Source organism: Euprymna scolopes, chromosome 21 (assembly GCF_053919585.1).
Source record: "Euprymna scolopes isolate OS-2025 chromosome 21, ASM5391958v1, whole genome shotgun sequence".
NCBI classification, from domain to species: Eukaryota; Metazoa; Mollusca; class Cephalopoda; order Sepiida; family Sepiolidae; genus Euprymna; species Euprymna scolopes.
The window spans coordinates 65664731-65686647 of NC_136502.1; the positions used below are offsets into that span (position 1 = coordinate 65664731).

At 34.4% G+C, this 21917-nt stretch overlaps 1 protein-coding gene and 1 pseudogene across 3 annotated transcripts in view; both read left to right on the forward strand.

Moving 5' to 3' along the window:
- The window catches only part of LOC145242429 (tryptophan--tRNA ligase, cytoplasmic-like), a 276721-nt gene that overhangs the window by 109790 nt on the left and 145014 nt on the right, over positions 1-21917 (forward strand). For all 3 annotated transcript variants that reach the window (XM_080105485.1, XM_080105486.1, XM_080105487.1), the window contains one exon: positions 778-886. In XM_080105485.1, coding sequence (XP_079961611.1) covers positions 778-886 — 109 coding nt within the window. The remainder of the gene's footprint in view (positions 1-777; positions 887-21917) is intronic.
- Positions 14853-14994, forward strand: LOC145243303 (U2 spliceosomal RNA; annotated as a pseudogene).

A 21917-nucleotide genomic window follows, 5' to 3' on the forward strand; every position in this document is an offset into this window, starting at 1 on the left:
CCACTCTGCTAAGAGGGCAGAGGAAGTGAGAATCGTTGAAATTAAACACTTAAAAACACAGATGCATAAACGAATGTCTGCTTTTCTAGGTCAAACATCACACCATAGAGAAATGAAATCACATAGTGGATTCTGGCTTCAAGACAGCTGCCTTATTTGTTTGTTTGCCCAAGATGTTTCGGAAAACCAGCTTCCCACAAAAAGGGGATTGTCCAAATGAATAGTAATTGTCTGATATTACATTGATCAAAGCTCATTGCTTTCTGGACGTCATGGCACAAAAGGCCGAGAACATGACTTTGCTCTTATATTTTTGTTTTTATATGTGAAAAACGAACACGCAAGAGGAAGAAATAGTGTGAATTTTGTAACATAAAAGTCGCTCAAATAAAAAATAGACACAACCTCCTTTCGTAAATCGAAGGTATTATAATCTAGGGAGTATATAAAAAGTTCTAAGAAATGGACCCCCCCTCCCCCCCAAAAAAAAGTCTTTGCCATGCATACAAAAAAAGTGCGCACACATTTTCACTTTTATATGATGAAAGTAGATTTAATATTTTTAGATAGTTTTCAATAAGTTTATTTTAAATTATTTTAGACATTTTAAAAATTGATTTTAGATGTTTAAAATTATTTAAACCACTTTTTCAAAGAAAATATTTTGTCATTCATGTATCAGTTTTCCTTCTTACACCACTTTGTATTTCTGAATTGTTATTTAATAGTCTCTAAATCTTTTTTTTTTATTTTTCTTTATTTTTTTAATCTTTCCAGTCAGATTTGGTTGCACCAAAATTGACCATGAATTACTGGATCGTATTGAAAATCTCACCGGCAAACCAGTTCATCATTTTCTTAGACGAGGCCTTTTCTTTGCTCATCGGTAGGTGCAAATCTTTTAACAATTTACTTCTTTCATTACATCCTCATGTAAATTTTTACAATGATGCATCTTTAGTATTTTAGGTAAAGAATGTAAACATTCACAATGGTTGGTGGGGTTTCAATACGTGCAGACAACCAGTTGGTGATAGGGAATATATCTGGCTTTAGATTTGACATCCTTAAATTGGATTTCTCCATGTGGAAAACATCCTGAGCAGGAAGTGTTTTGTTTTTTTATGCAGATAAACAACCTATGTTTCTGAAGTATTTTGTTTGGTGGCCTTGCCTCATATATTTAAGTTCAACTAAAAGTGCCTGTTTGTTAGAGAAACCAAATATATTTGCAACTGAAATATTGTTACTTGTTTTAAAACTTATAGTTGTAATCTCATTTGAAAAGGGAACCCATTGTTGAAGCATTGGCATCATTGGTTAACCAGGTACTGAATTCAGACGAACATAACAACTGAAAGATCACAGCTCGTGCAGTGAACATACATAAACACAGGTTCATATTTAGTGCTGTAACCATCAGAATAAAACAGATGCTAGAAGCACACACAAATCCACATCTAGTGCCTAAACAATCAGGATGGAATCTACAGGATACAACCACCTAGAATTAACCGGAAAACAACGATAAGAAAGAAACCCTTTCAAAGGCAAGGTTGAGTGTGACAACAATAGTTAGATCAGTAAAAAGTACTTTTTTTTTTGTTTCTTATTTTAATCTCTTTCACTTTGTTCTCTTTAGTTTTCATTTTCAGAAAACTTTATTTTTGGTTATGATTTAAATTACCACCCACCCTACAAAAAAGTAGAATACATTGTTATAACTTGTGTTGGATTATCTGTGTGGATCTGATAGATACCAAATCCACGAGAGAAAAAAGAACAGTCATCAAAGCAGGTAATGACAAAAACAAATCAAGCACAAATGTCACAATATTTTTGGAGCTGGTGAAAGGCCTGAATATATGAACTACAGATACACATATGTGAACTACAGATACACATATGTGAACTACAGATACACATATGTGAACTACAGATACACATATATGAACTACAGATTAGTCGTCACAAATACAAGATTCGATCATTCCATCCATTACTCTCTTAACTGATATTTTAATTATAAAATAAAATAAAATATTTTAATTATAAATGAATCTTGAGCCAGATTGATTATATAATGACTTTTTTCAAGTTGGTGTTGCTGTATTCTGGACAGCCATGTTTATAGATAAGTTGAAACTACAAATCTTACGGCTCTGATCATATGCTTGTATATCTTTGCATTAAAAACCTTGATGAGTCACAGCCAATTAACAGACTCACCACTGATAGACTCCATTGTGCAGTATGTCTGCGAGTAGAATTAATATTCTGAAGATTTGCCCCTATTAGAAATGAAACTTATGACTCAATGGCTTCTTGCTAAATTTAATGTTCAACAAACCATTCAAAAGAACTTCAAGACCAGACAAAGAATGATTATCATCCCAAACAATTTTCTTGTTCAAGAAAACCAACTGTGAGAACCCAGATTCCCGGCAGCTTAGGCTACATTAAAAGGTGGCTTTCCATGTGATAGGAACATCTTCAAAGAAGATCCTAATCTGCCTTATATTTGCTTTAGAGTAGCAATTGCTCATAGCACAATGTTCATATTTGCCCTATATCACCCTCATAACAGCGGAGTTACTTTCATTGAGAAAATTGATCACGTTCTGTCTACTTATCCCTTGGCTAACATTCACGTCTGCGAAGATTTCAATGTTCACAATATTGCATGGCTAATCCACCTAAACAAGACGGATGATGATGGGATTGTCATGATTTCTTGATTGTCTATGACCTAACAGAAATTGTTCACAAACTCACTAGCAATATACATGCTTTGGATAATCACAGATTTCAAGGGGGTTCTGCTAAAATTGTCATATTTTAAAAACCAAAGCACTTTAAGCCCTCCCCCCCCAAATACCACCATTTTGTTTGGAAATGAATATCCTTCCAAATAAATTAATAAATAATAATGTACATTATATATTTTAAGAGTGATAAAAATGTTAACGTCATAAAACAGTGTTTTCGGTAAGATTTTGTGATGACCTCTTCCCTTGATTTGTAAATGGTCATATCGCGTTTATGTTAAGAATTTTTTCATTAAATTTAGAAATTAACTAGAAGAGATGTCACTTTTAATAGATTAGGGTGTCTGAAATTCTTTTGATAACTCATTTTTTTGTTGTGCTAAAAAAAGACTCCAACATGATTGAAAATTTTGAAAAAGATTTTCTCTGGACACTAACTGTTAAATAAAACAATCTTTTTACTATTTTTATCCATTAAAAGTAAAATTGTAATCTTTCTCTTGTGGTATTCCAAGCAATTTAAAATCATGATACCTGGAAAAAAATTTATTTAAAAAAAAGTATCTAAAAACTATCTAATATCAGCAGCAGCAATACTATCAGAGATAGCACGGCTGTAAACAAACAGTTTTTGTTAATTTTTTTTATTTGAGAACGAATTCAAAAATTTAAAAATGAAAATACGAATATAAAACAATGTTCTAACATATTTAGTTGGTGCTATTTTGTTATCTGAACATAATTAGCTTAATTAGAGCTATTTGGTTATCAGAATACATATAATTAAAGCAATCCCAACCAGTCCGGTGTTATTTTTGGTAAAATTTTACAAATATTTATACAGTTGAAAAGACAAGAAATAAATTTTGTAAATATATAACTTGCGTGCACTTTTATCCATTGCATTAGTTTTTAACAGTTAATTAAACTGTTTTGTTTAAAAAAAAAATGAAAATGTGAAATGATTTCTTTTTACTTTACATGTGCGAGCAGTACCGCCTCCCACCCCCAATATGTTTTTTTTGTCTTTTTTACAATTTTTTTCAGGGGACACTAATTTACCCAATCATGAAAAAAAAAAAAAATGCAAAATCAGTATTTAAATATTTTTAGGAGGTGCTCTATTTCTAGTTAAGTTCCTATTTTCTTGCCTCCCCATGAGGACAGAGTTAGACACAATGTCGGTTTTTAATGTGAGGAGCAATCTGGATAGGAACAAGCATAAAAATTGTCTCAGTCATGAAGAATTTCTCCATTGACAGCGGACAGAAAAAGGTGAAGTGTAGCATCAAAATACTACACTGTGATCTTGGCCCAAGTCCAGGTAGAGAAATAAAAAACGTTTTAAACTGGAAAGTTTCATGAAATAATGTCACTCTGACAAAAAATGTAATTGAAAATAAAAACCAAATTTTATCCAAAATTTGTGAATGATTTGTCAGCTTTTGTTAGCAAGTGTTTTTTGATATTTAAATAAATGGGCAAAGAATACTTAATAAGGTTTTCAAACATCACGTTTTCTGTTAATGACGTCACTCGTTTAAATGAAATGTATTTTTTTCTGTTTATCGTAATTCTTGTAAAGTTTCACACCTCTCATTTATGTAAGTTTACATATTTAAAAGTAATTTGATGTTTAAAATCTAATGCATAACATTTTCAAAAGCCAATAATTATGAACCACTAACCGTAAATATGGGTGTCAAATGCCCTCTTAAAAAAAAACAAAAAACAAAACTCCCTTTATCCTACCTTAGGTATGAGTGGCTAGCCTCCTCCTCCTAAAACCTTCTTTAGCTCTAACAATAACACTAAGTCCGAGTGGCAAGCTCCCCCACCAAACAAAATTTCTTTGGTAAACTACATATAAGTGTCTAAAAAAAACAAAAAAAACAGATCCTTCCTTAAAGAAAAGTGCACGATTTATCTCCCATAAAAAAAATAAATTGGTCAACTGTCCTAAAATGCTAGAATGGTCTCAAAATGGTGAATTATTTTACATTAAATTTATGTAAAACCAAACCCCATTCTAAATTCTAAAATAGCTTTTTTTTTTGTTTCTATTACACATAATTTCCCTTAACTCTATCATTAACACAAAGTCAAAGTGCCAACCTCCCCACCCTCTCATAATTGCACAAAGACTCAAAAACCACACATAATCGTCTTTAGAAAAAAAAAGGCGCCTAATGAAAAAAAAAATGGTTAACTGCCCTAAAACGCTAGAATGGCTCAAAACAGAGATAACATTTAACAAAGATATAACATTTTTACTGAAAAAGTAGTGCAAAAAATGTGACAAAATGCATATGGGATTAAAGAGGGGGAAATATCCAAACACACAAGGCATAAAAATAGTCATAACTTCCTTAATTTTAATTGGATTTAAAAATTTAAAAATATTCTTTCTTAGCTTATCAAGCTCTTTCTATATATACCAATATTGAAATATTTTAAGCCATTTCAATTTTTTCATGTGTATTACAAATCCAATGACAGACAATATGCAAATCGCCTTGACCTTTTTCTTAATGTGCTCATACTCCATTCTGTCTTTATTGGAATCTTTCAATCACTCAGTTGTGTTGGTTAAGATAAAAACAAAATGTAATAAACTCTCAGATGTACCTCTCTATTGTATATTGATACTCTATGGTTGATTGGGATAACTTCTAAATATTTATATTAGACTAGCAATCGGTGCCCGGCGTTGCCCAGGTGTTTTGAAGTGTATGCTGAGGAAAAAAAAAAAAAAAACGGTCAATTTTTTTAAACTTTGACCCCTATTATGACCTCTTAACATTTATTGTTTAGGGATCAAGTAAAGTTAATAAGTTAGATCCATGTCCAAGGAATCTATATATAAAATATCACGTGTTTAGACCCTAAATTGTAGGAGGAGTTTGGTAGAGTTCTCAAAGGTCAAATTGTTGAATATTGACCACTTAATCGCCAAATTTCTGTCGAAAACCTATCACATCGATTTTCCCAAATCTCAGTACCCTGTATATCAAATTTCGAATCTGTAGGCTTAAAATTGACAGAGTTTTAGCGTAGGGAAATGCACACAGACGCACAGACACACACAGACACTATCACTTATATATATATATAAACATAAACATCATATATATATAAGGATAATAGTACGCCATATATATAACAAAAGACCATTATTTACTGAAGTGAAAGGAAAACCCGGAGGAACTTTACCCAAAAATAAATCTATATTTTTTTGTGTGTATTGATAGTCTTATCAACACCCCTTTTTTCTATTTATTTAAAAAGAAAATACAACTTTGTTATTTATGAGTCGTGGAATTGCATTCATCTACAAAAGATCTAGCTAATGTGCATATTTTTTATCGTTTTTAATTAATTCCCTATTAGTTTTTTTTTTTCGGTTCTCTTATACGATGATCATCTTTATTTAACTATTACGTGTAATTATATTCATACAGATATTCTATATGATTTATATTTGCGTAATATTTGCGTAGAAATGAAGAAAATCAAATTTACTGTGTGTTTATCGTGTTGCCATAACAACGTGACGTAGCCAAGGACGGTAGTGGACATGAGTGTGTGCGCGCGTGTTTTCGTGCTGTGTTTATATTATGCATATTGTTTCGTATCTTATCAACTTTTTCGAATCTATGTGTACAGTAATACAAACCCGTTTTTCGAGCTGAATAAATATGTTACATTGAATAAAAACACGAAAAATATATCCAGTTTGGTAGAAAAGTAACTTATCTTGCCTTTAATAACATTTATTTGTTATATATTTGTTTTTTGACAACTTTTTTGAATCTATGTGTACAGTAATACAAACCCGAAATGAAAAGACCACGAGTGAACGCGCGTTTTATATAAAAATAAGTATTTTAAAATTTTATCTTTCTAGCTTTAAAAAAAAGTTTTAAAATTTTATCAGCCGGCATAATTTATTTTTAAATATTGAAAAATTTCAGGAAAATTAATTTTTGCTAGATTTTCAAAACATTGTTTTCGTGTTGTGTGTACGTGTCTGTGGCTAGCACTAGAATGGCGGCCGTGATGTCGTAGGTTGGATTGTTAGATTGTGTAAGTTTCGTAATTTTTTTAATTTGTAAATAACAAGTTATGAAAAAATTAAACCCTTCCAAGATGGACAATAAATAAAGCCATAATATTTTATGGTAAAGGTAAGAGCGTAGGAACCATAGTTTTTTAGGAGATGTGATTATTGGATTAACCAATCAGAAATCGTCTGTGGCACACACATCTCTGTTTTTATAGATATATAGATAGATAGATAGATATACCTCTGTACTCCATATTCAAAAAGAATGTGTCTTCTATAGTATCAGACCTGACTTGAGTTGTCAGTGAAGATCACTCCATAATTAATTCATAAGAAATTCCAGCAAAAGCCCAACAGCCAGCCCAGGTTCATCACAGAATGTGCTGTTGCCAATGCAACAAAAGTTACTATTTCCATTGCTTCCAATGTAATAGATGTTGGGAAACTAAAGCAACTAAAGAGTAATAAAGAATTAAAAAGATCCGTATACTCAGTCTATCAAGTTTATAGTAGCTGAGCAGCAGCTTGGTTCCCACCAGTTTTAGCAAATAACAAACAGGATCTGAACAGAGGCGTGTTTTCTATCCCAACCATCATCAATGGTAAAGTTTGTTTAAAGCATATGAAGGCCTGGTCACCTGATTTTAGTTTTGATTCCCTGGACATGGAGAGGGTGTTACGAATATAGACTTCAAGTCTGTCAGTCTTTACGACAAATGGAAGACATGTTAAAGTGGTTAGATGGGATGGAGGAGTGCAAGTTAGTTTCACTTAGTGCTAAGATATCCGGGGAATTTGTTAGGATAAATAATTCGCCATCATCTGAGTTAGCTCTAAGTCCACAGATATTTGTAAATGCAAGCCTCAAGGGAGGAGGCAAATTCTTTGAGTGTGTGTCTGGTTTGAACGTTTTTTTTGTTTTTTTTTTTTAGCTGCCGTTTCATTTTATTTCATACTTTCAGATCTAGGGTGAGGTGCTAGGCAAAACGGATGTGCATAGCCATCATCATGCAACACAAGCAAGTAGACCATCAGCCTGCTCCTCATCTACAGGAATGTGGACTAGGGAATACCCACCAGAGATGATTACAGGACCTCTTTCCATGCGCGACATTGCACTACAAACATCCCAATATTATACAACTGATGATAGAACAGCTGCTCTAAGCACTACCAAAGAGTTAGGGCTCCTGTACTGTCAGTCGGAAACAGCAACCAGCAACTGTCAAACCGGTACCCTCCAACCTGTCCAACAGCAGTCCAATCATGTTATCATATATGGTAAACAAACATCCCCAAGACGCCCAGCTATAGGGAATAGAATGATGCAAATGTAGGGGACAGCATTCATTGCCCTAGTCAGGAAACAAGGCTAAGCACTGGGCGTCTCTAATGAGTCACTGCGGCCACACCTCTACTTCTGGCCTAATAGGCAAAGAAAGAGTATGGAAGCCAGGCGATAGGCAGAGGCAATCTACTCCTTAAGCAGTTTACGTTTGCAAACCGGTGATTTGATCAAGTCACCAGCTCTAGGGAGGTTGTCGTCAAGGACTGAGGAGGCCTCCCTCCCCCCTTTGGTGCCAATATGTATGAGGTCAGTGGCGACATTTACAAATCAGTTTTCCTTCTAGATGAATTATCTGACCATGTCTATGGGTCCATCAGCACCAAAAGGGTTTTCCGCAAGCCTGGTTTCAAAGCCAGGTATTTCTGTGCCCCTGAAGTGATAGTTTGGATTAGTAGAGTTAGTTTCAAAGAATTAGCATCTGCTTTGAAGTCCTACTCCTCAGAATAGAATTAAAAATGGGAGATGTGGTTACGTTTTGAAAGGCGGTATCTATGAGTATGGGGTGTAGATTTAAGGTTTATATCTACTAGAGTTAAGAAAAGATCAAATATGGTTTGTGGATTAGTGACTAATTGAAAATTCTAGTATAACGGTTAGGGTGCGGGCCGTGTAAAGATAATCACCAGTACTTTATCCCATCTAAGTGAAAGAAAGATATAGTTGTTAGTTAATATAGATCACTTATAATCTGGGCACAAACTGTGGCTAATAGTTATCTATTTTATAGATACTCTATAGAGTATAAATACAGGTTAAGCTTATGCATGCCTTAGCAATAGAAATCTATAGATGTTTAGTATTTATCAATTTTTAAAGGGTCAGCCTACTAAAGTTTACGATTGGAAGCTAAACTTTCCTCCGAAGGTACATGCAAAGTATGTGATTTTATATCAGCTTGGGGAGAAGAGCAATTGTTTTTTTTTTTTTCAGTTGGAACAAGAGAGATGATATACTTACAAGAATACATCGTTAATAGACAATATAGATATACAGGAATTTGGGGAGGATTTAGGAGTATAAGGATTTTTAATGTTTATCATGCAAAACAGATAGGAAGGAGCCTTGGAGGCAAAGTATTATCACTTTAAAGCAGGCATTTAGAAATAACATTTGTGCTAGTTATTTTAGTAACATACATCAGTAACAATATACATGTGGTCAGTATAGGCCTTATATTTAATCATTACACTTAGTCATAGAATGAGAAATTATGATTTCCTAAAATAGGGAAGCAGTATAAGTAAATAAGAGCAGGAAAACAGGTTTGGTGAATAAACAATAACTTAATTGCTTCCTAAGCAGCGGTTTGCACAATTTAGCAGTTTTTGAATGGTTTTGCTTGTATTTTTCGAAATATATTTTGTACTGTACTGTAATGCCTCTACTTCATCAACATATTTTGGTCTATCGGATCACTGCAAATCCTGTCTAGACAGCTGTTTTCATTTTGGTTGTGACGTCACACAAGATTAATGAAAATTCTGTCTGAGTGGGATCACTGTGGATTACATTGGATAACAATCGGATTGTAATCTGATAGTTCCTGAATCTACTAGAATTTGGCAATTGGATTAGTTCAGGATGGATCTGGAATTCCAATCTTACCCCCCCCCCCCCCTCCAAAAAAAAAAATGGGCATAAATCAATAAGAGACAACCCATGGAACTATAGCCCTTTATAGCTTTTCCTTCCTCTTTTTTTTTTTTTTACATAGGAATCACCACTTATCAAGGCCTGGAGGCCACTCGAAGATAAGGGTTAATGAGAATACAGAAGTCAATGGGACAATATCGTAGTAATCATTAGTAGTGGAAATTTGGTAAATTGGATTACTTAAGGAGAACGGCTCATCAAGAATTTGTTTATGTTGGACTTGAATTGTAATCGGCTGGAAAGCAAGCAAACAGAAGAGAGTTCCACAGGCCTGCAGTCCTAAGAAAAAAAGTTTTGTTCATGGAATCTATGTTTAGGTAAAGAGTGGGGGGGGGGAATTATTGATAGTGTTTTCAGCTAGTCAAATGTTTTTTGTGAAAGTTTGGCAAGGAGGGGGGTATAGATTAGAGCCCAGATGAGCATCTGCCATGAAAATAGCGATAAAGCAGAGATAGGCTCGCAGTGTCTCTTCTGTGGGAAAGAGGTTGCAGGGAAGAGAAAAGAGCATCCTCCACTAGGCTAAAAAGTCTATTTTGAACTCTGTCAAGGCAGGATAAGCTGCTTCTAGCAGCTCCTGCCCAGATGTGGCAACAGTACCCCATCTTTGGATGTACCTGGCTCTTATATAGGTAGAGAACTGCATCAGCAGTGAGATATCTACCATTTTTCCAGTGATCTTGGTAACGGATTTGATGTACGTGTTCCATCTCAGATCAGGACAAAAAGTCAATCCCAGAAGCTTGTCAAAACATGGGGCCTCCCCAAGATAAGAGCTATTCATTTCAATTCATGCCAGATAGCGGATCAGTGTTGATGATGTGAAGATAGAAGCTTGGTTTTAAATGCATTAAAAGTAACCAGCCACCTCTTCCCCCATTGTACTACGCGCTCAAGATCAGAGGAGGGAAATGAATGATCTTAGGATGTGATTTGGAAGATCATTAATGTAGATCAGGAAGAGAGTTGGGCTCAGAATGGGCCTCTGAGGCACACCGGAATTAATACTGTGAGCTTCTTATTTTTGCCCATCAACCACTACTCTTATGAACCTATCAGAGAGAAATGATTTAATAATTGAGAAAACTTTCCAGCTATACTATAGCTGGAGATCTTTATGTCATACCCTATAAAAGGTCTTTGATATGTCAAGAGCTGTTGCCCTAGAAAAGAAGGCTCCGTCGAAAAATTCGCGAATCCTATGAGATATAACCGTTAGCACATCTGCTGAAGATCTAGCAGAATTGAAACCATATTGCATTTTACTAAGAAGGTTATTTTTGCTGAGGTGGTTTACTACTTCTCTAGCCGCTGCTCAGCTACTTTGGACTTAACGAACTGAACATACAACTCTCTCACATACTTTATTACTCTTTTACAGTGGTTGCTGGCAGTCCTAGAATCGGCTTCAGTCTCAGTACAACTTCCTGTTTTTCCTTTTGTTGTGTTGTTATCTAATAAGACGGAACGTTGTGTGATCGTCTAGTCGTTCATATGATGTTGTATGTGTGTGTGTGGTACATGTATTATTTGGACATACCTTCAGGCGTTGTTGATGTTGGTCCACCTGAATTCATCTCATGTCTTGGAGGGGAGACGGGGACCTGTTTGGATGAAGATTCAATCACTCCAAAACGATGAATTGGTTTTATAGATGGTTTCCAGATGTCTTGTAGAAGGCTGGAAAGTGAATCTCTGGCTTGCGTGGTTTACTTCTAGGTCTTATTTCCACACACGTCAGCGTCTCCACCCCCCACACCAGTGAAGGGGAGGAGACGGCTGTTTAGCCGTTTGTTGCCTTCTATGTCAAAGCCCAATCTCCTGGATTCAGCTAACCTGATCACGTGACTCACACGCTTCCGATCAGCTGACCCTCACTTCCGGTCAACGTGTCAACAATATAATTTACTCGCCTCCCTCTCTCTCTCGATCCATTCTCTAACACTTTGATCATCTTTACATAAAGGCAATACTATCTTTTAAAAAGTTTCTTCTCTGTATAATGTGTCTCTACTCCCCCCTCTTCTGATGAGAAGCAGTTGGCTTCTAAATGCTATGGCCTAATGAGGTTTCCCTATCCCAGAATATTGTAGTCCCTTTTGAACTGATAGTATGATATAATTTAATTGTAAATTTTTATCCTTTTGTTATCTTAACCTATTCTATAAAATTAGTTTGTATTTTTAAATGTATTTATAATGTATTTCTAATCAGATTTCCAAACTCCCATTCTTATCTGAATTGACTTGCGAGTCTACTCCCCATGTTATACAATAAAATATGATAATGAAATTTTGTAAGGGGGACTTGCATAAAAATAGATTTAAATCTATTTAAAATTTTAACCACCCCTTAATCTAACTTTAAAATAGATATTACTAAAGAAAATTAAGTTATTTTATTGTATTACTTTATTCCATTTCTATATTCCATGCTATCTGCCCACTGGAAACTATTTTCCCAGATTTTTCTCGCATGTCATCTTATTTGTAATATATTAGTAATTAGTAATAGTTAGCAATATATGTATAGACACAATAGAAAAATTGAAAATATGCATCTCTTTTCTAGCATTCATCACCTTTGGTAAATGAGTTTGTATGTTTTAAATTATTAATACAGAAATCGAAAATTATACCATTTCAATTATATAAAAGAAAGAAGTAGCAATACACATGGCCGTTAAAAGGCTTTGGATAATCACCGATTTCAAGTGGATTCTGCTAAAGTAGTTATATTTTAAAAATCAAAGCACTTTAAGTCTTCAAAATACCACTGTTTTGTTCGTACATGAATATACTTTCAAATGAATTAGTAAATAATAACATACATTATATATTTTTAGAGTTTTAAGCAAATAAAGTGATAAAAATGTGAACATCATAAAACAGCATTTTTGGTAAGATTTTTAATGAAATTTGGGAATTAGCCAAAAGAGATGTCATTTTTAATAATTTCGAGTGTCCGAAATTCATTTGACCACTCGCTTTTTTGTTGTGTTAAAAAAAAAGATTTCAAAATCAAAAAAGTTTTGAAAAAAAAATTTTCTTCAGACACTCACTATTAAATAAAACAATCTTTTTACTATGTTTATTCGTTAAAAAGATGATTGGACAGTGTTTTCTCTAGTGGTACGTAGCAATTTAAAAACATAATATAAAAAAAAAATCGTTATGAATTTGAATCAAGACTTCTGTAGTATTCGTGATAGTAGCACTCAGCAGCAGCGATAACATGGCATAAACAGACATTTGTTTTTGTTTATTTTTATTCCAAATCGATTTTTTTTTTAATTGAAAATCTGGTTATAAAAAGAAATTCTTATATGTTTAATTAGAGCTATTTTGTTATCAACCATACAAATATTTTTAAAAATTGGGTAGTAGTAAATTTTAAAATATTTTAACAAGCAAAAATGTGAAATATGTTTTGGTTCACGTGTACGAATGGTACACACACTTCTAATTTTCGTCCCTTAAAAAATGTTTTCAGTGAATTATTATCGAATGGAAACTAATCTACCCGATTATTAAAAAAAAATAGAATAAAAAAATAATAATATTTAAATATTTGTAGGAGGTGCTCAGTTAAAAAATAACAATGGTAGGAAAAGACATGAAATCTAATTAAAAATCAAAATAACATTAATTCAAAATTTTTAACAATTTGCCAGCTTTAGGTACGAGTGAAATCAACCCCCACTCTAAATTCTAAAATTGTTTTTGTTTTGTTTCTATCAAGTCTTCAGGATGTTCACACATAATTTTCCTTAGCCCTATCATTAACCCAAAGTCAGAGTGGCAACCTCCCTACCTTCTCATAATTGCACAAAGACCTTCTTAAAACCATGCATGATCACCTTTTAGAAAACAAATAAACAAACAACACCCAGGATTTATCTATCATAGGAAAAAGGGGGGGGGGTTAACTGCCCTAAAGCACTCAAATGATTCAAAATGAGAAATCATTTTACATTAAATTCTAAATTAATTTTTGTTTATCTTTTATTAAAGTTTTTCAAGTTGTTCACATGCAATTGTCTATAAAGGTAGAATCACATATTTTGGAGAGGTGGTCAGATGGGGAGGGGTAACAGAAGGTATTAATCTACAGTAATACCAAAGAAATATTGCAATATATTCATTTTTAACCAATCCTAGATTTTGATTTCAGATTTTGGCACATAAAATGCATTACAACTAAACTTTGAATTCTCTAACTTCTTTTCTTTTAACGAATACATGCCATTTTTAAGCAATCGCAGCATATTTATGTGCATTTACTGCAGATTATTTAGAAACCATTCATTTCTGGAGATTTTCAATAGCATATTCAGATTCCTTGCACAAAAATACACTTATATGGCAAATTTCATTGCTTAGTCTTGTGTTTTAACAAAGATATAACATTTTTACTGAAAAAGTAGTGGAAAAAATGTCTTAAAGAGGAGAAAATATCCAAACACGCAGGGCATAAAAATAGTCATAACTTCCTTGATTTTAATTGGATTTAAAAAATTTAAAAAGATTCTTTCTTAGCTTATCAAGCTCTTTCCATATATACCAATATTAAAATATTTTAAGCCATTTAAATTTTTTCATGTGTATAGCTAAAAGAAGTATTAAAATCAAAGTACACTTTTGGTTCTTAAGGCAAATGCTCTCTCCCTTTCTCTTCCTGTTCTCAAATAAATACTAATCTTTGCACCTCAATTCATTTCAAGCTAGACCAACGTGGGTTGCTTGAAGAACACCAAGTTAAGTGTGTCTATATATCCATGTTGTGTGGAACCTCTTTATGTAGATCTAGTCCCACCATTTCTTTTGGTTTCTTTGCTTAATATTCCCTTACATATTCAAGTAATCATTGTATTATTATCAATCTGCCCGTTATCATAAAAAAGGAAAGTGGAATATTCCAAAAAGTGTAATATTCCAAATAAACCTTGTCACCCTTGAAAAGGAAATTGAAATATAAAAAAAATTGGTGTCGCTGTTGAGGCAAAGCTAATAAAAATGATTTGTCTTTCTTGGCCTTTTGGCTAAAATCAAAGTGTAGTATCTGTTCTTCAAGTGCTACATTTCAATTTCTTCTCTCTCAGTGGAAAAGAAATCCTTTACGACTAAGACAATTTTTTCTTCACGTTAAAAAATGAACCCAGTGTCTAAATCTGTCCCGTGGGGAGGCATTGTGAATAGGTACTATGTTTAATGTAACAAAGTTTTAATATTAAAAAAAAGTAACTGGAAAAAGTTATTTCTGATTTAATTACAAAAATGCCCTGGAAATGTCACTTCTGATTAATTATAAAATGCCCTGGAAAATGTTCATTCTGATTATTTTTTTTTGTTTACTTGCCTCCCCACAAGGGCTGAATTGGACATGAAGTCGGTTATAAATTTAGGGAGAAACCAGCTCCCCAAAAGGGCACTCTGGTCAATAACAAAAATAAAAATTGTATCAGTAATGAAGGATTTCTCCATTAACCAAAACCAAAAAAGGAGGGATTTAAGTCACTGGAATGCTGAAACTGATACTACACTCAGAAATTCATATTGAAGCAATGGTTGCCTAATCCCTAACCGTGTTAATGTTTTATGTATTACTTTTGAAAAGTTGCTGAAACAGTTTATGATTAAAACATTACTTTATTTCAAGTGTATTTTAAGCAGTGGGTTACGGGATATGAAGTCAGTCCTGGAAATTACTCAAACCGTTTACGATTTAAACATTACTTTATTTCATGTATATTTTTAACATTTGGGTGGGGGATATTAAATCAGTTCCGAAAATTAGTGAAACCATTTACGCGTTATGCATTACTTTATTTAATATATATTTTTAACATTTAACATTCATTGATATGAAGTCGGTTCCAGAAATGGCTGCAACCATTTACGTTTTGGACATTACTTTATTTAATGTATATTTTTAACAGTAAGACGGAAGATAAAAAGTTGGTCCCAGAAATGGCTAAAAAAGTTTGATTTATACATTACTTTATTTCATATATATTTTCAACAGTGGGTTGGGGATTATAAGTCAGTTCCAGAAATGGCTGAAACAGTTTACTATTTAGACATTACATTATTTCATGTATGTTTTTAGCAGTGGGTTGGGGAATATAAAGTCAGTCCCGGAAATGGCTGAAACAGTTTACGATTAAAACATTACTTTATTTAATGTATATTTTCAACAGTGGGGTGGCGGATATGAAGTCAGTCCCGGGATTGAATGAGATATGCTGATATATATATACTATCAGAAAGCGTCACCCAGTATTGAATGAGATAGGTGGAAAACATATAGTAGCAAAATACTCAGCGTTGCCTGGGATCGAATGAGATAGGTGAATGATATGTATTAGCAGAATATGTGGCGTCACCCAGGATTGGATAAGATAGGTGAAACTATGAGAATACCCAGAATTTATTGATTTGTTTGTAATAAAATAACCCACCCAGGCAATATATCAAAGTTATTATTTAAGTAAGTGGAAGCGACATAGTGGGTTAAAATTATGAAAATTATTGTCAAAATTAGTAACATATCCAAGAATTATGAAAAATGATGAAATGTGAGTTACTTGATTGGTGTGTTTGTAATAAGCTCAGACAATATATCAAATATGTTATATAAGTAGGAGGGAAAAGCATAATGTAGGTTTTTAATTATAAAAATTATTGTCGAAATTAGTAACATATCCAGAATTATTATTATTTTTTTTTTTATTCAATTTTCACCCCAAACAAGGCACAGTGCCACTTTGAAGCAGGGGGCTACTATCAGGGACTTAATTAGCGGGGTCATTATGAAGGGAGATGAGTAGAAAGATGTTTGTTAACATTACACTTGAACTTCTGCATATCATTGCAGTTGGGAAAGCAGAATCCCGGAAGGGAGTTCCAAAGACCCGCAGTTCTGGGGAAGAAACTATTGGAGTAAAAGGCTTTCTTGCACCTAGGGATCTCTACTGTAAAGGGATGAGACTTAGTAGCTTGTCGGGGGTAGTTACGTCGGGGAGGTACAAGTGTTTGCAGTTCGTCAGAGCATTCACCATTAAAGTATTTGTAGAACAGGCAGAGGGATGCAACATCTCGTCGATGGGACAGAGGCTGAAGCCTAGATGACAGTTCAGGACCTATCAGGTTGGCGACTCTCTTTTGAACCCTGTCCAGGAGCGAGAGACAAGCAGCAGATGCACTAGCCCAGATGTGACAACAGTACTCCATACATGGGCGAATGGTTGCCTTATAGAGGTATAGGATACTGTCAGGCGTAAGTAGTTTTCTAGCACGGTAGAGGGAGCCAACCTTCCTTGCAGCAGCCTTGGCAATGCTCTCAATGTATCTATTCCAGTTCATATTCCCTGTAAACGTTAGGCCGAGGAGTTTAAAAGAAGTACTTTCAGGCAATGTGTTCTTGGCCATTGTTATTGGTGGTAGAGAAGGTTTCTTGTAGTTATTGAAGGAAACAAGCTTAGTCTTAGCAGCATTGAATGTGACCAACCATTTTTGTCCCCATTCCACTACGGATTGGAGGTCATCCTCTAGTGTTTCTGCCATTTCCTTGGATATGTGTTCATTTGTTTTCCCCTCATATCTGTTATAGAGAGTGGTGTCATCGGCAAATATACCCATCTCCGAAACAATTTTATCAGGGAGGTCGTTTATGAATATCAGGAATAATAGAGGTCCAAGGATAGACTCCTGAGGTACTCCCACATTTATGTCATATTATTTGGATGTACAACCGTCGAGGACAACTTTGATTTTTCTATTATTTAAGAAGGATTTAATTACATTATGAATTTTTCCAGTGATTCCATATGATCTAATTTTCCTTAGAAGACCATCGTGCCATACCCTGTCAAAAGCCTTAGATATATCAAGGGCCACCGCTCTACCCTCCCCTGTTTTATCCAATGAGCGGTATATACGTTCAGAAACTACAGTTAAGATATCTGCTGTTGAACGGGCTTGCCTGAATCCATATTGTTTGTCAGTCAGGAGTTTAGCAGCTGTTAGGTGCTGGACTAGGGCTTGATTAACTAAGGACTCAAATATTTTGGCGAAAAGCGGGAGGAGGCTAATGGGGCGATAATTTAGTGGGTCTGTTCTTTCACCAGAATTCTTGAAGACTGGTACCACAGAGGCGGTTTTCCAGCAGTCGGGAAAACAAGATTCGTTAAGGCATTTATTGTAAAGTTTGGACAGAACTGGAGCAACCTCGGCAGAGCATTTTTTTAATAGCATAGCCGGGATGAGATCTGGTCCACATGCTTTTGAGGTGTCTAGGTTTTTTATAATAGCATGTACCTGAGAAGGGGTGATTTTCAAATCGTCTAGTGTGGCGTCTGTTTGCAGAGGAAAATCAGGGAGTGAGTGGTGTACCGAGTTCAGTGTGGAGTTTGAGGCAAACCGACTGGCAAGCAGATTAGCCTTGTCAGTTGCCGTGTAAGCAACCTCATGATTGTTTCTGTAGAAGTTAACCTAAATGCCCGATTTTTTCAGGAGATATTAACCTATCAATTATGAACAAAGATTAAATGTGAGTTAATCGATTGTGTGTTTATAATAAAATAATCAGTGCAGGAAATATATCAAAGTAATTATGTTAGTAAGAGAGGGCGATAAGGAGGGTTTAAATTATGAAAAATAATTATCGAAATTAGTAACATATCCAAGAATTATGAAAAATATAATATGTTATTTAATGCATTAGTGTGTTTGCAATGAAATAATCAGACCAGACAATATATCAAAGTTATTTTAGTAAGTGGGGAGATGATGTGGGTTAAAATGATGAAAAATGATTGTCGATATTAGTAACATATCCAAGAATTATGAAAAATGACAAAATGTGAGATAATTGATTGGTCTGTTTGAAATGAAATAATCATCCCAGATAATATATCAAAGTTATTATTTTAGTAGTAGGGGGTTGATAATGTGGGTTAAAAATAATTGTCGAAATAAGTAACATATCCAAGAATTACGAAAAATGACAAAATGTGATTTAATTGATTGGTGTGTTTATAATAAAATAATCAGCTTAGACAATATATCAAAGTTATTATATAAGTAAAGGGGAAGGAGATAAGGAGGGCTTTAATTATGAAAAATTATTGTCGAAATTAGTAACATATCCAAGAATTACAAAAAAATGATGAAATATTAGATTTTCTTTTTTTTTTGTTTTTACACAGTGATCACCACTTATCAAGGCCCAGAAGCCACTCAGGGATAAGGGTTATTGCAAGTACATTATGTTAGTGTGGAGATTTGATGAAGTGTTTACTTAAGGGGGCAGTTCATTAGGAATTTGTTAACATTGGACTTGAAGACATCCAAGTTGTAGTTCGGTGGGAAGCAGGCAGATGGAACAGAGTTCCACAGGCGTGCAGTTCTAAGAAAGAAGCTTTGTTCATGGAATCCACGTTTTGATTTAGGCACAGATAAAGAGTGGGGGAAAATTTTCGCAGTGGATTCAGCTACTAAGCCACGAAGTCTATTTTGTACTCTGTCAAGGCAGGATAGGCTGTTTTTAGCAGCTCCTGCCCAGATATGGCAACAGTATTCCATCCTTGGACGTACTTGGCTTTTGTATAGATAGAGAATTGCATCAGTAGTGAGATATCTTCTGGAGCGGTAGAAGGATCCCACCATCTTTCCAGCGACCTGTGCAACAGACTTGATGTATGTGTTCCATTTCAGATCAGGAGTAAAGGTCAAACCCAGAAGCTTGTCAAAACCTGGGGCCTCGCCCAGACGAGAGCCATCCATCCCAATTGATGCCAGATGGGGATCAGAGCGTTGATGATGTAAGGATGGAGTTTGGTTTTAGATGCATTAAAGGTAACCAGCGACGTCTTCCCCCACTGAACCACGCGCTCGAGATCAGAGGAGAGAGAATCAGAGAGAACTTTGTCATTTACAGCCTTTGATGTGTTGCCATAGATGGTCGTGTCATCAGCATAGATGTCAACGAATAATTTAAGTATGTGTTTAGTGAGGTCATTGATGTAGATCAGGAAGAGAGTTGGGCCCAGGATTGACCCCTGAGTGACTCCAGCATTTATATTGCAGGCCTCTGATTTTTGTCCATCGATCACTACTCTTCTGAGCCTATCGGAGAGAAATGATTTAATGATTGAGAAAACATTTCCAGTTATACTGTAGCTGGAAATGTTGTGAAGTAGATCCTTATGCCATACCTTGTCGAAGGCCTTTGATATGTCAAAAGCAATTGCCCTAGAAAGGAAGCCTTTGTCAAGAGATTCACTAATCCTGTAAGATATAACCATCAGCACATCTGCGGTAGATCTTGCAGAGCGGAAACCATATTGTGTGTCACTATAATTGATTGGTGTGTTTGTAAGGAAATAGTCAACCTAGACAATATATCAAAGTTATTTAGTAAAGAGGGAAGGGTGAAAATGTGGGTTAAAATTATGAAAAATGATTGTCGAAAGTAACATATCCAAGAATTATGAAAAATGATTAAATGTGATTTCATGCATTAGTGTGTTTGTAATAAAATAATAAGCCCAGACAATATTTCTAAGATATTATTTTCTTAAGGAGGGGGGCGATAATGTGGGTACAAATTATGAAAAATGATTGTCGAAATTAGTAACATACCCAAGAATTATGAAAAATGATGAAATGGAGGTTAATTGATAAGTGTTTGTAATGAAATAATCAGCCCAGCAAATGTATCAAAGTTATTATTTTAGTAAGGTTGGGCGACAACGTTGGTTTAAATTATAAAAAAATTGTTGAAATTAGTAATATATCCAAGAATTACGAAAAATTATGAAATGTGAGTTGATTGATGTGTGTGTTTGTAATGAATAATAATATATCAAAGTTATTATTTTAGTAAGGTGTGTGATATGGTGAGTTTAAATGATGAAAAATTATTGTCAAAATTAGTACCATATCCAAGAATTATTAAAAATGATGAAATGTGAGTTAATTGACAGTTGTGTTTTTTTATAAAATAATCAGCCAATACAATATATCAAATTTAATATTTTAGTAAAGGGAGGGGCAATAATATGGGGTGAAATTATGAAAAATTATTATCGAACATAGTAACATATTCAATAATTATGAAAAATGATAAAATGTGAGTTAATTAACTGGTGTGTTTGTAATGAAATAATCAGCCCAGGAAATATATCAAAGTTATTATTTAGTAAGGGGGCGATACCGTTTTAATAAAAAAGTAGAATGATATGATTGTGCCTTCATTCATGCTGAACAGCGCTAACAGCATGCCCAACAACAATATGAAAAATGCTGCTGTGGAATTTTCACAGGTCCCGCTAGTTATTATTAATATCCTATTCATTTATTTTAAAACAAATTACCTGCTAGAACAGATTGATTCTCTCACAGTACTTGAAAGATAAATTTCTTGTAAAGGTAAGAGGGGAATCTATCTCTAATCCTATGCTTATTTATGTAGAATAGAGAAAAACTTTAAGATACTCCCTATCTTCATTCATTTGGGTGCGCAAAAATACTTGGTGTAGAAACCAGGTGCATGGTTACCCCTCTTGGTGTGATAGACCAGTAGATCTTGTCAGATCATCCATCTAAGAGAAAGAAAACTGATAATAAAACAGGCAGAGAGAGGCCTCCTCAATCATGGTCGACAACCTTCTTTGAGCTGATGACTCAAACAAAGTCCTGGTTTGCAAACCTAACTTGCTTAAAAAGTAGATCGAGTCTGCCTATCACTGGCTTTCACACTTTTTCTTTGTCTATTAACCAGACCAGAGGTACAATACCAGGGACTCACCAGAGCCACCTTGTGCTTGGTTTTGTTTTCTGACTAGGACATTGAATGCCGTTCCCTGATTCCCTATTTAAAATTTCACTTTTTCTCTCAGAAACTGAGAAAATTGGATTTGCTTGCATGCCACTTGTGCTCACATGACATTTTGGCCAGTCTTGTCTGAGAGGTTGAGGGTAACTGATTGACAGTTTGTCTGGCTGCTGTTTCTGATAATACAGGAGTCCTAACTCTTTGGTAATGCTTAGACCAACTGCTCTGTCATCAGTTGTATAATATC